Source organism: Dicentrarchus labrax, unplaced genomic scaffold, assembly GCF_905237075.1.
Source record: "Dicentrarchus labrax unplaced genomic scaffold, dlabrax2021, whole genome shotgun sequence".
In the NCBI taxonomy this organism is placed as follows: Eukaryota; Metazoa; Chordata; class Actinopteri; family Moronidae; genus Dicentrarchus; species Dicentrarchus labrax.
In genome coordinates this window covers 8,683,231-8,697,182 of record NW_026136701.1, presented here as the reverse complement: position 1 = coordinate 8,697,182, position 13,952 = coordinate 8,683,231, and the positions used below count along the sequence as shown (strand labels likewise).

The following is a 13,952-nucleotide window of genomic DNA, read 5'->3' as shown; positions in this document are numbered from 1 at the left end:
TGTTTCTCCGTGTGGAATTACATGCTCTTTCTCGAATGCCGTCTGGTGTCATGATATGTTTACTGCATTTGGTGTGAGTTACTAATTGCTGTAATGAATCAATGGGCGATTTAACTGAAATATGTCTCTAACATAATGATAACCAGCACCAGTTCCTGGGCTGACCTTTTCAAAATGTTTCCCTCATTAGTATTTATAATTGGCTGAGAAAATGAGATGTGGACATGCAGAAGGTCTTTTGTGAGGGTGATGGCACTCTATTTACAACAGGTGTGGTCATTATACAGGGTCATCTCCCATTAAGCTCACTGTGTGTGAAGACAGCAGCAGCTTGATGTAACGCTGCAGATAAACTGGAAAATATGAAGAATATCAGCCATTACCCACCCACATTCAGCCACGACACCCTGCAGTTCCGCTGGTGCAGCTGCTGCTGACACAGATAGTGGGTGGCCTCCAGGACGTGGCCTCTACTTTCATTTGCTTGATTATAATGAAAAATGGTCATAATGTCATTTTACACACCATCTCTTGTATTCTGCCGGTAAAATACATTAAAAAAACATTGTTTCACTGTGCCTGCAGTGTACAGCAGACTAGCACTATGGCTCTAGGGATGGCACTGATGATCCACCACTTCAATCCAGACTGAAATATGTCAACAACTATTGGGTGGATTGTCATAGAATTTCATCATCCTCAGGGAATAAATCTTAATGACTTTGGTCTTCCCTATGCTTGTTACGGTCTATTATTGCAGAATAACAGACATTTGCTATGGATGCAGTTCTGAATTTAGACTGCAGGACCACAGCGAAAACAATAACATAAATTTTAAATCAATATTTTGTGTGAAATTATTAATTTCTTTAGTAAGTAGCCGTGTAATAAGTGGGATAATGTACGGCTCACGGTACATTATCATTACTCATTTATTACATAAAGACTGAATTGGCACAAAAACTGCACAAACATTCATGGTTCCTATATTCTCTTCTTATACTTTCTTGTACGTTAATATTAGCAGGCTAACACACTCAGCTAAGATTGTGACCATATTAAAAATTAGAATTGCTAAACATCAGCATACAAGCTGACATGTTTGCATGCTGATTAGCATTTCGTTCAAAACACCACTGTGCTTTAGTACAGCTTCACAGAGCTGCTAGCATGGCTGTAGAGCTTGTTAAAACATCCACTTTCTTTCCCAGCACAACATTACATATTAATCCTTTTTCCAATCAAACCTACCACTCTCCTACAGATGTGAGTGAGTCTGAGAACCCCCAGTTTCTGCCTCGGTGTCATGAGGCTGGCAGCAGGGAGACTCATGAATCTTTAAATCTCTATCTCATTCATTCATTTCCTGAAGGAAAAATGTATATATTTTATGGGGCTTTTCCCCCTTTATTACATAGGACAGCGGAGGATAGACAGGAAAGAGTGTAGAGAAAGAGAGAGAGAGGATGACATGCAGCAAAGGGCCACAGGCCGGACTCGAACCCTGACCGCTGCAGCACGGTACGTGGGGTGCCAGCTCTAACAGGTGAGTCATCCGCCTGCGCCACACTCCTCACATCAGTCATGTGTCATGATGGCAGAATGATCTCTTCGTAAAAACCTATTAAAGAAATAGTTTCACATTTTGGGAGAGTAGAAGGTTGATACTACTCTAACGTCTGTAAGGTAAATATGTAGTTGGAGCCAGCAACCAGTGAGCTTAGCTTAGCATAAAGACTGGAAATGGGGGGAAAGGTAACAAAATCTTCTTATTTCTAGCACTGATGTACACTAAATATGAAGCTACATCCAACAGCAGGTTTGCGTAGCTTACCAGCTGCTGTAGCTTCATATTTAGCATATCAAGATATTGATCTTCTCTCTCAGCAAGAAAGCAAACAGGCGTGTTTCCCAAAATGGGGAACAATTATTTTAAATGAATGTGAACTATTTATGTAACTTTCATAATGAGAACAAGCTGGTAGTGATTAGCACTTAGCAGTCAGCGGTCAGATGCACTGAAAACCCTTCACGGTGTTTTTAAAGAAAGACCTGTATAAAAAAGGAATTTGTGGCTTTCGATATACATTCTTTGTTTTTCTGTTTCTTTCCTATTGCCATTACATTTATATCAGCCTTTATTTTTATACACCCTGGAGGAAGCCTTTCATGGTTACTTGTGTTGCTGCAGCAGCAGTTTAATTACTGTCAAAAACTAAAACTTTTTTAGTGTTTATTCTGTTAAATTCATGCCAGTGTTATAAGTAACTGTAGACATGATACTGAAAATATGAATGTGATCTCAAAGTCTCTGTAAAACTCTTTGTATTGTAAGGTTATATGAAAAAGAAAAAAGTTAGGAGACATTGGTGCATAATTTGCAATACATATTTAGTGCTTTTTCCATTCCACCAGATCATTGTGATTCACATATTGATTTATGATAATCAAAACAGGCTTCTGCCTTCTTTCTGCTATAGCTGTGTCCATTTTACTTTTAATTCCAGCTGTGACTCATCTTGTTTGTATCCAGCAAGTTTTTTTCTAAAACATCATGTCTGCTTCAGTAATTAGCAGGTTGTCCTCTGCAGGAAAGTGAACTCCAGTCTGTTTTTGTCAGTAGCTCTTGGTGGAGGCTGCCAGATACTGCTGCTCTCAGCTGCCTCTGTGGGCCGTAATTGAAACCATTTGTGGATCAGGTGGAATTCTGGGATTTTTTGGCCTCTCCTCAAAATCCAAAAGCGTGTTATTTTCTCTGTTTCATTCCTCCAGCCAGAAAGACTCTTACATCAGCCTCCGTTTCCTCTCCCTCTCCCTCTCTCTCTCTCTTTTCCATTCCCAAAAAGTCCTTGTGAGGAGGAGGTCAGCGACTCGCAGCGCTGAATGCATCAACTCTCAGTAGATGTGGAATATTCCATGAAATAGATGGTTTCGTAATAACGAGAGAGGAACTTCCAAAAGTAAGTCAAATCCATATTTTTCTCATATATTAAACCAAGTATCCGCTTTGACTTTGCAGGAAGTGTGTGTCAACTCAGCTCAGTATGGAAAGTGCCCTCACACAGGAAATACATTATACAAGTTGAAAATAAGCTCAAGAAATAGGTCTGTCTCACCACACATATTTTAGCTTTATTATTTTTCATTTTATTTTAACTCAAAAAAACTTGTTTTTCCACTAGAAGGTTAGTCAGAGATCATGTCAGCTCTCCAGAAATGGAAACTCTACTGAGAAATACATTACAGACATGGGTTTTTGCTATTAAATGCAGTTCTTATTTCCTTTCATGTGCATATGTGAGAAGAAAAAGAGTTATAACATGTTATACTATAGTAAGACTAAATTTTATACACATCACACTGACACAGAACAACATTGTCCTCCCGCATCTATTGTGAACCGACCACGTGAAAGACTGTAAGTGGCGTCTCTAAACGATGCTCTAAGTTCTATTATAGTAAAAGTTCCTATAGCTCTATAACACACCAGAGTGAGCTATAAGTCACTGAGACCTTCGCAGGGCTTTTACAAGGTAAATAAAATGCAGCAGGTAGAGCAAAACTCCTTGTAACTGGGTTACAAGGAGGACTGTGTGTGCATTTACCACTGTAGATCTCACCAGGGTTTCAGGGATGTTCAACTCTATAGAACTATATGTTCCTACTTTCCTGAAATGTAACTATTATATTACATAAATACATTAAATGTTCTGCCTTTGTTTTTGTTTTTTACTCTTTATATTTATTATTTTTTAGATTTTATTTTTCCAGTAATTATAATTTGTTACAATTAGTCTTTTAGCACAGCTTTAAGAGCACAGCAGTGCATTCTTAGGACACATATTGTTTGTGTATGTGTCAAATAAAACATTTGAAACATACAAAATCTAACTATAAAGGACGGGATTTGCTGTGTAAAATGTGCTGACATGAGATATAAAAACCTAAATGATTTCTTCTTTTTCATTACCTTGATGTTTATGGCATGTTGTACTACTACTGATCTCATCCACTGATCTACAACCTTGCTGAAACTTTTAGGTGTGCAGAGAAGAGATGAAGGTCATGAAGGTTCTCTCTCTCTCTCTCTTCTTTATCCTGCTGGCTGCCACTGTACGATCTCAAGTCAATCCAGGTATAGGAGATATTAATCTTTTACATCTATGCCATTATTTTTTCAGAGCAGGTGGAGGTTATGTATTTTGCTCAAGGACACTTTGCTAGGACATGTTGGTCATTGTCTCCATGCACACGCCAGTCAGACAATCAATGAAATAAGGGGTTTCATTTTACACAGGTTTAGTGTTTAATGTGTGAGCCAGTCAATGCGGATATGTCATATATACGCTTAAAATAACTTCTTCTTATTCCTGAGGGACAAGCATGTTGACAAGATGGAGAAGGAAAGCAATTTTAGGTGGGTGGGCTTAGAACACAAGAATGTAATGTGTGTGTGTGTGTGTGTGTGTGTGTGTGTGTGTGTGTGTGTGTGTGTGTGTGTGTGTGTGTGTGTGTGTGTGTGTGTGGGTGGGTGGGTGTGTGTGTGGGTGTGTGTGTATGTGGTTTACCTAATGGTCAGACAGCAAATATCCTCAGAACAGGCAGACCATTCACAAGCAGGGGGCATTCGCGGAAAAAAAAAAAACAGTTTGAAAATTTGTAGGCGTAGTTGTAGGTAACACACACACCTACACACAATCTCTCTCACACATACACACAGACACTCACATACATGACTTTCCCACTTAGAATATTTTCACAGTAAAAGGCTTATTTGTTCTGTTGCTCTCTCAAAGTACATGTCAGGCGTTTCGGAGTGGGAAGGTGAATAAAACACAGACGTCCCTTAATTACCAGCTAGTGATGGTAAGAATAAACAGAGACGCTCTGGTAGATGCAGTGAGCAGATGTACAGTATGGTCACTGAATCCTTTTAACACTATAATGTAGCATCTTTCATTGTCAAAAATCTTTTTTTGTTCACATGCAAAATAAGAGTTAATGCCCAGCAGATGCTTCGAACTCAAAAATGTCTCTCACACGTAGAAATTATTAAAAAGGATGAAAAATGAAAAGCAGGCACCTCTGAGGACACTCCCCGTCTCATTTTGCTTAGACTGGCACCTACACAGTGATGCCTCTGTTTGGCTTTAGAGGCCTTGCAGGGCTGCAGGAAGGGGACTGGGGGGAAGGGATGAGACCTGACCACTTCACCCTCCACGCCTCACATCCTGCAAATACACATAAAAACTAATAATGTGTGGCACGTGAAAGCATACAGGTCAACACTTATAACCATATTCATAATGTGAGCAGCATGTGTATCAGTGATGCTTCGTGTGTTTGTAGAAATGTGCCGATATCCTCTCGGTATGACCGGCGGGCAGATTCAGGACGAGGACATCTCTGCCTCCAGTCAGTGGTCTGAGTCAACTGCTGCGAGATTTGGCAGGCATGTTGGATAATGTGTTTATATTGTTTTATCTAAGTTTCATTTTATTTGGTTGAGACAATGTACTTACTGTTTCCTAGACTTCCCATTTAAAGGTTCAGTGTGTAACATTAGGAGGCTCTATTGAAACTAAGAGAAATTTCTATCTACAGACGCTGCAGGTTGCCTTCCATGGAGTCTGCCACGTTGAACCACCATGTTTTTACAGTAGCTCAGAACGGACAAACCAAACACTGGCTCTAGATAGGGTCTTTGCGTTTTTTGGACGTTTTGCAGCCACTGTAGTTCCTCCTACATGCTTAGAAGGCTGAGCTGCATTCAAATGGTTGCAATCTGCAACTTACAGCCACTTACAACATACTGGTCCTTTAAAGGATATCACCTGGATATGAGAACAGGCTGTGAAGTGTGAAAAACACCCAAAACGCCCTATCTTCAGCCAGTGTTTGGTTTGTCATTCTGGCAACTGTAGGAACATGGCAGTTCAACATGGCGGAAGGCGACCCAAAGTGACTATAGATAAACATAAGGTAACAAAAACAAGACGATTCCTATATTCAGGTGATTATATACTAATAAAAACATATCTATGAATATTATATTCCATTTCTGGCAATAGATCCTCCTAAACTGGTCCTTTAAGCAACATACTGTATTATAGTTTCCTTCTTTACTAATAATCTTTTCTTTTTAAGTCAAACTTTTCAGCCCTGGTGGCCATTGCTGTTCATGCCAAATTCTTCTTCTGTTTATTCCAAACTAACCACTGCTTTAGTTTGAAAAAAATGGTCTTAGACTTGCTGTTGCAAACACCATATGTGAAAGTTGACAAACCAGTAATTTAGCAGCTGTTCTGGAGCTTTCAATCATGTTTATTTGAACATCTACAATTTCACAACAACTGAGCAAAATCCATCTGTTGATGAAGATTAAGTAGTGTGATTGAAAGCTACAGAACAGCTACTAAATTGAGGTAACTCTGTTTGATCAACTGCTGTTTCCAAGGTCAGGGATGAAAGCTCAGCATATGTGAAAGTTTCATGAACTGGCTAGATATTGAATAATTACAGTGCTGTTTCACAAGATGTTCTCATGAAAATATGAATTCATTAACATAGACAAGATCATGCACAGTAGATAAATTCACTATTTATATCTTGCAAGATTTCTTTCCCCTTTGTATCTGTTCCTCTCTCTTCCTCTTGATTTTCATGCTCCTCTCCTCTTCTACACCTGAACTCTCTGCCCTTCCCTTCTTTCACCGCCTCCTCTCTAATTTCCTCCTCCTCTTCAGACTTGACTTAGACAATGGAGACGGTGATGGGGCCTGGTGTCCTGACATCATGTCAGAGCCAGACGGCCTTAAAGAATATCTCCAGGTGGACCTGCGCTCACTGCACTTCATCACACTGGTGGGCACCCAGGGTCGCCATGCTGACGGCATGGGTAATGAGTTTGCCCAGCGATACAGGATCAAGTACAGCCGCGATGGCAGCAACTGGGTGGGCTGGCATGATAGGAAGGGAAGGCAGGTGAGCATGTGTAGATAATACAGTGCAGTGTTGTTTCTGATCACTGGCTCATCTTATGTCTTAACACAACCTGATTTATAAGTGCCAGCTATAGCAGTTTCAGTTTCATCATCATGACATTAATTGACAGACTTTACAGACTGTGTCACAATTATTGTAACAAAGGGAAAGCCAGTGGTGAAGTTCAAATTTGAGGTACTTGTACTTTGATTGAGTGTTCCATTTTCTGCTACTTTATCCTTCTACTCCATTACATTTCAGAGGGAAATATTGTACCATTTTGACCTGCTACAACAGCAAAATACTTCTTACAATACAAAAAAACAATTGAAGATAATAGTATAACACTCACAGGGGCAAGTACTATTGACATTTTAACTACATTTTGTTTTTAATACTTCTGTTCTTTTTCCCAGGTTACAATTTCTATAACTTTTACTTGTAATGGAGGATTTTATATCACAGTATTGCTACTTTTACTAAAGTAAAGAATCTGATCTGAATACTTTCTCCAACACTTGTGAAAGATCTCGAAAAGGGGAACCAAAAATATAGCATCTTCTTTGCAGCAGATAGCAGCAGAGTTCATGGGAAATGTGATCAATTTAAAAACAGCAGAAGCATTGACAGCACTGGCATGAGATGAAGGCTACCACTTTCTTTACAGATTTGACAATCACATATTTTTGCTGCAGTTTTAGTTTGAGGCGTCAAATCATTCACACTACATACAGTATATTTACATGGCTTTATTTCCCCTGACACGTTTCGCTTAATCAGTCTTATTCGTTTCATCTGCGTCTCCTCTGCCAGGTCATTGAGGGGAACAGGAATGCATATGATGTGGTGCTGAAGGATCTGGAGCCTCCCATCATAGCTCGTTTTGTCCGCTTTATGCCTGTGACAGACCACTCCATGATCGTGTGTATGAGAGTGGAGCTCTACGGCTGTGAATGGCTGGGTTAGTCATCACTTTTCAATTATACAGTCTTAATAGTTGCACTACCAACATCATTTTTAAAAAACAATCACTTTTTTGGAGTTTTTTGGAACTTACCAGTTTTATTCTGACTTTTTCTGATGTGCTAGTTCATTGTCACAATACCCTGTAAGCATGCAGTGAGTAAATCAGTCCCAATCTTTGACTTTTGACCTGCTCCCTGTAGATGGCCTGATGTCTTATAGCATTCCAGATGGGCACCAAATGATCTACAGAGGCCTGGATGTCTTTTTTAATGACTCTGTGTATGATGGAGCATCCGCTGAAAGGTCTGAAGTTTACTGCTACTTCTAGAAAGAAAGATGGAGCCCACAATTAGAGCTTATTTCAATCATAGTTATCACTTTGTTTACTTCCTGTGAATGCAGTACTTTTCTCTCACACACTTTTCTTTTCTTCTTATTTTTCCATCCATCCATCCCTCCGCTAGACTGACAAAGGGCCTCGGCCAGCTGACGGATGGCACCTGGGGTCTGGATGATTTTCTCCACAGCCACATTTATAGCATGTGGCCAGGGTACGACTACGTGGGCTGGAACAACAGGAGCTTCCCCAAAGGTTACGTGGAGATGATCTTCGAGTTCGACCACGTCCGAAACTTCACCTCCATGAAGGTAAGGAGTGAGAACTCTGTGGTAGTTTGCTGAACAGCTTCATGGTGAAAAAGTAATATTTTTTAAATTGCTGAGCCAACACTATGCTGAAGTGAGCTATGCTGCTCACTGCCAGGCAAGCACCCATCTTCAGTAGCTGCTGCAAATTTTATTAGGTCATAAATTTTATAAAATGATGCAAAATAGCTTCACAGTGTGAAAATGATATTTTCTCTATAATTAGCCTATTTGTCATGGGTAAGTGGTGTGGCCAGAGATCAGAGATGGAAGATAATATTTTTCAGCCACAGCACAGCAAGACAGATTAGTCATCGCTACACCTTGTCCTGCGTCATGTCCCCCTTCACTTCTGACTGTTTTTAACATTTTTGCACCTTTTTAGTCATCATGGTGAAAGAAATGTATATTCCTTATAGATATTACCAGGATAACAGCCTATTTTCATGCTACAGTTTTGGTATTTTGATTAGCGTTTATTTACATTTTCCACCTCCACAGGTCCACTGTAATAACATGTTCAGCCGAGGGGTGAGGATGTTCAGACAGGCCAGCTGTTACTTCCGGTCAGGATCAGACTGGGAGGCTGACCCGATGATCTTCAGACCCACTGTTGACCGCTTGAGCCAGGGCGCCCGTTTTGTCACCGTGCCCCTCGGGGACCGCACAGCCAGTGCCATCAAATGCCGTTTCCACTTCAGTGACCTTTGGCTACTTTTCAGTGAGGTGGCCTTTCAGTCAGGTAAAAATCGTGTCATCTTCTAGTTGGTGCCTGGTCAGAAACTTTGATTTGATGCATCCCATTTTGAAGGGGAAACATTTTGAAAATGTCACCTGACCTTATATCCTTTAGTATTGTCTTGCCTTGTCTTTCTGTTACAGGCTCAGCAGTGTACAATACATCTCTGACTCCTCGCAAACATGGACACCCCACAAACACACTACCAGGTCAGCAGCTAAATCCTTTATGGTTTTTTTCTTTTAAGCAGTAGTTGTAATTTAGTGAAGTGACAGTCAGGCAGTTGAGAAAAATGCTGGCAAGAAGGAGTGCAGGCTGGTTTGATATATGGCTGCTAGGAAGAGATGTTGTAGTAAACAAAACACAGGCTGCATATAATGTTCAGTCAACCTCAAATATAATCAAAAAACTATTATATATTCAGAAAATATTCATTAATTTATGATTTAATTAATGTCCTAATTAAACTTGAATTGGTGTTATACAACTTACTATGATGTATAGTGATTTATCTCAATCTAAAAGGGTAGGCAATTACTTGTTGTTAAAAGGTGGTTCTACTACAATGTTTTCTGGTTAAACAGTGCCCCCTGCTGATAGCATTAGGAATGACTGAAATAAATGTCAGGTTTATTTGTGTAGTTGTAATGAAACATGAAGGGGATTGTGCTATGAGCATGCTCTAATAAGAAATTGAACTGTGATGGATTAAAACAAATCCACCTCAACTCATAACTCTCATCTCATTGGTCAGGGGACGATCCTACTCATAAAGTGGATGATAGCAATACCAGGATCCTGATCGGCTGCTTGGTGGCTATCATTGCCATCCTATTGACTATCATAGTCATCATCCTGTGGAGGCAGGTCTGGCAAAAGATGCTTGAAAAGGTGGGGTGTGAGGTTTTTTTCAATTCTCTTGCACTGATCTTATGTGCTTATGTTGGTAATAATTGTTGATAATGACTTAAAAGACCATATTCTTGTCTGATTGATCGGGGTTCTGTTTTGACATTGGGGGAGACATATCATCAGAGAGGGGATAAAGGAAAGGAGTTTATTATTTCATATTTATGAGACAGGCTTTATGAGCTGAAATGGACTGTAGTCCCATCGTAAACCATTACAAGCGGACAGGCAGGCAATGCCATCAGCAGCTTTTGTATATTGGTATTTTTTAAAAGTCTCCTTTCAGTGGTGATCTGGAGAAAAACCTCTCCAATATGGAACATTTTGGATTAATTCAGGGATTTGACAAAAACCTTGCAGAACATTATGTGTTTAGGGACAATGGATGTTATGTTGTATTATGAGATGGAGGTGCAACTGTCATTTTCTTATCTGTATATATAGCCTGCTCTATGTTAAGCAGGGACTTTGCCTGATGAAGACCTCGTAGTTTGAGACACTGATTGCATGAAATATTTTTGAACACATCTGACATCCATCACTGATGTCCTATAAAAACCTTGTAAGAGAAACCTTCTCTTATTATTATTTGAATTAAACAACAAATAACAGACCTCAACTCTCACACACATGTACTTTCTTAGGCATCTCGTCGGATCCTGGACGATGAACTCACAGCTCGTCTTGCGGTCCAGACCCAGGCCTTTTCCTCCCACCACTCCTCTCTGTCCAGTGAGGGTGGCTCCACCTCCAACTCCACCTATGAGAGAATCTTCCCCCTCTGCGCCGACTACCAGGAGCCGTCACGCCTTATCCGGAAACTACCTGAGTTTGCTCAGTCCACTGAACACCTTGGTAAGACTGACGCACAATGCAATCAATACTGTGGAGGTTGGCTGTAGCTATAGCAGCTGTAGTGTGTGTGTGTGTGTGTGTGTGTGTGTGTGTGTGTGTGTGTGTGTGTGTGTGTGTGTGTGTGTGTGTGTGTGTGTGCGTGTCCGTGTCCGTGTGTTTCAACATTAGGGCCAAGCACCTCCTGTCGAGCCCTTGCAACAAGTAGTTCAGACAGCGCCCCCCACTATGCAGAAGCAGACATCATCAGCCTCCAGGAGTCTGCAGACAGCGGCACCTACTCCATCGCAGCTGTCAATATGAATCTGTTTGCTGGTACCGATTCATCCATGAGAGAGTTCCCCAGAGACAAGCTCACCTTCAAGGAGAAACTGGGAGAGGGCCAGTTTGGAGAAGTATATTTAGTTTTGTCGCTCTAATGTTTGTTGGCATTGATCTGGTATTTTAGAAATATATTAGATTCATTGGGCTGTTCTCTCTCTGCCAGAGTTATGTTGATGTATCTTTATAGCTCTAATTTTGAAACCTGAATGATAGATATTGCTGTGTGGCAACAGCAGTGTGAGATGCAGCGACTATACAGTACATGCTGACAAATAGGCAACACTTAGAAGTAATAAACAGAGCTAAACAGATGGTTTCAAGTGGTGCCAAGTGGATGATGGACTAAAACAGTGCTTTTTTAAAACAGGTGCACTTGTGTGAGGCAGAGGGCATGCAGGACTTTTTGGATGAGGATTTGTCTATAGAGGGAAACAATGAGTCACCTCTGCTGGTTGCTGTGAAAACATTGCGTGAAGATGCCAACAAGAACGCAAGGTAAAAGCAGTTGGTACATCAGTCTCCAGCTGGTAGTTATTATCCATTCAATCGCCGGTCAACTGGTAAATTGTAATTGTTTGTCCCTGCTGCACCGCAGGAATGACTTCCTGAAGGAGATCCGAATCATGTCTCGTCTGAGGGACCCCAATATTGTCCGTCTGCTGGCGGTGTGTGTGGACACCGACCCACTGTGCATGATCACTGAGTACATGGAAAATGGAGACTTGAACCAGTTCCTCTGCAATCTCAGACTAAAAGAGGCTGCTGATGAAGACAAGACAGAACAGGAGGAAAACGAAGGGAAGAGTATGATCAGGTAGGTTCATATCTTCACATTAAACTCCAACACTGTGCATAAGTACACTATATACTGGACTTATTCTCTTTCTCTGTGGGGTCCTCTGCTCTGTAGCTACAGTAAACTAATTGGCATGGCTGTGCAGATCGCATCTGGTATGAAGTACTTGTCCTCTCTCAACTTTGTCCACCGTGATCTGGCGACCCGCAACTGCCTGGTGGGTAAGAACTACACCATAAAGATCGCCGATTTTGGCATGAGTCGGAACCTGTACAGAGGGGACTACTACAGGATCCAGGGACGGGCCGTTCTGCCCATTCGCTGGATGTCCTGGGAGAGCATCCTGCTGGTGAGTGCCGGATGTCTGTCAATGAAAACATAAGTACCCTATAGTTTTTCATTTTCTTTATATAGTGACATTCCTGTCAAAGGATTCAGAAAACCCAAATGGTCGATAGTGTACTGTAACATTCACATGATTTGATTGCTGATTATATTGCAGCTATGAGCCATCATCCACACTGAGTCAATGCTAGATTGTATCTGGATTCAAGCTGTCTGTTCTCTCAGGGTAAGTTCACCATGGCCAGTGACGTGTGGGCATTCGGTGTGACTCTATGGGAGATCCTGACTCTGTGTAAGGAGCAGCCCTACTCCCAGCTCTCTGACGAGCAGGTCATTGAAAACACAGGCGAGCTCTTCAGAGACCAGGGCAAGCAGGTGAGAATCACACAGATTTAGGCAACCAATCCTCTGTGGTACAATCTGTTTATGATCAGTGTCAGTTTGTTTGTGGTAATAATCAGTTTCCCATATTTTCCCTGCATCTGTATCTCACAGTGCAAAATAGTGATGCCTCATAGGCCTTGTAAAATTAATCCTACATTCATATTTGGTCTCATGCTCCCAGGTGTACCTGCCAAAGCCTCCCTGTTGTCCTGAAAGAGTGTACAGTGATCTCATGCTGAGCTGCTGGAGGAGGAACGCCAAGCAGAGGCCGAGCTTTCAGGACATACACACTCAGCTGATGGAGAGCCTGGCGTAGCAGATGGAACAGATCATTTTCTCTCTGACATGCACTGTCACATTTGCTGCCTTCAGGCTCGATTCTTTTGTAATTAATTCAGAGTCAGAAACAACCCATCAAATGTTTTCCATTAGTTTTGGGGTTTTTTTTTTTTGCTTGCTTGCCACAATGGTGCTGTAAATAATAAGATATGAGGAGAAGGTATACACTTGAACAGAGCCTTTATTGTAGATATTATGCAAAGTAGCACTATTCACACCTCTGAGTATTTATGAATTTCTTTTTATTTTCTACGCTATGTCTATTTATAGAGTACTCCATGGTAATCCTAGGGTTTGAAAAACACAATTATGAATATATTTTTTCTTTGCCATACATACATCTAAATCTATTGCACATTTATTAGAGAATGTCAGTACAGTGTGACCTTTTATGAATGTTTTTGTTTTTGCTTTTAAATGTTAAGATGGACTAATGACATTGTGATGACCGATGAGACAGGCGTTTTACTCTGCAGCATTTCACTGACATGTTTATGTCCCTCTGCAGAAATAAATGAGCTTTATATTGTTGAACAGTTGCCTTTTTAATAGCTGTCGAACCAAAAGATCCCTGTAAATAAAGAGAAATGAATGTTCACTGCTGTTTGTCCCTCTTTGCTTGTCTTTCCCTTCACACACTGGACTCATTGGACACAGTCCAAATGTCCA

At 40.8% G+C, this 13,952-nt stretch overlaps 1 protein-coding gene across 1 annotated transcript; it reads left to right on the top strand.

Annotated features, from left to right (window-relative positions):
* Positions 1 to 2,704: 2,704 nt before the first annotated feature.
* On the top strand, positions 2,705 to 13,881 carry LOC127362229 (discoidin domain-containing receptor 2-like). The gene is made up of 17 exons (XM_051397696.1): positions 2,705 to 2,960; positions 4,042 to 4,135; positions 5,350 to 5,452; positions 6,747 to 6,984; positions 7,798 to 7,945; positions 8,151 to 8,253; positions 8,415 to 8,598; positions 9,097 to 9,337; positions 9,478 to 9,543; positions 10,089 to 10,225; positions 10,888 to 11,098; positions 11,267 to 11,490; positions 11,787 to 11,914; positions 12,015 to 12,233; positions 12,330 to 12,564; positions 12,786 to 12,935; positions 13,126 to 13,881. Exons 2-17 carry the CDS (start codon positions 4,057 to 4,059, stop codon positions 13,258 to 13,260), a joined length of 2,601 nt encoding a protein of 866 aa, XP_051253656.1. The 5' UTR covers positions 2,705 to 2,960; positions 4,042 to 4,056; the 3' UTR covers positions 13,261 to 13,881.
* Positions 13,882 to 13,952: the final 71 nt, after the last annotated feature.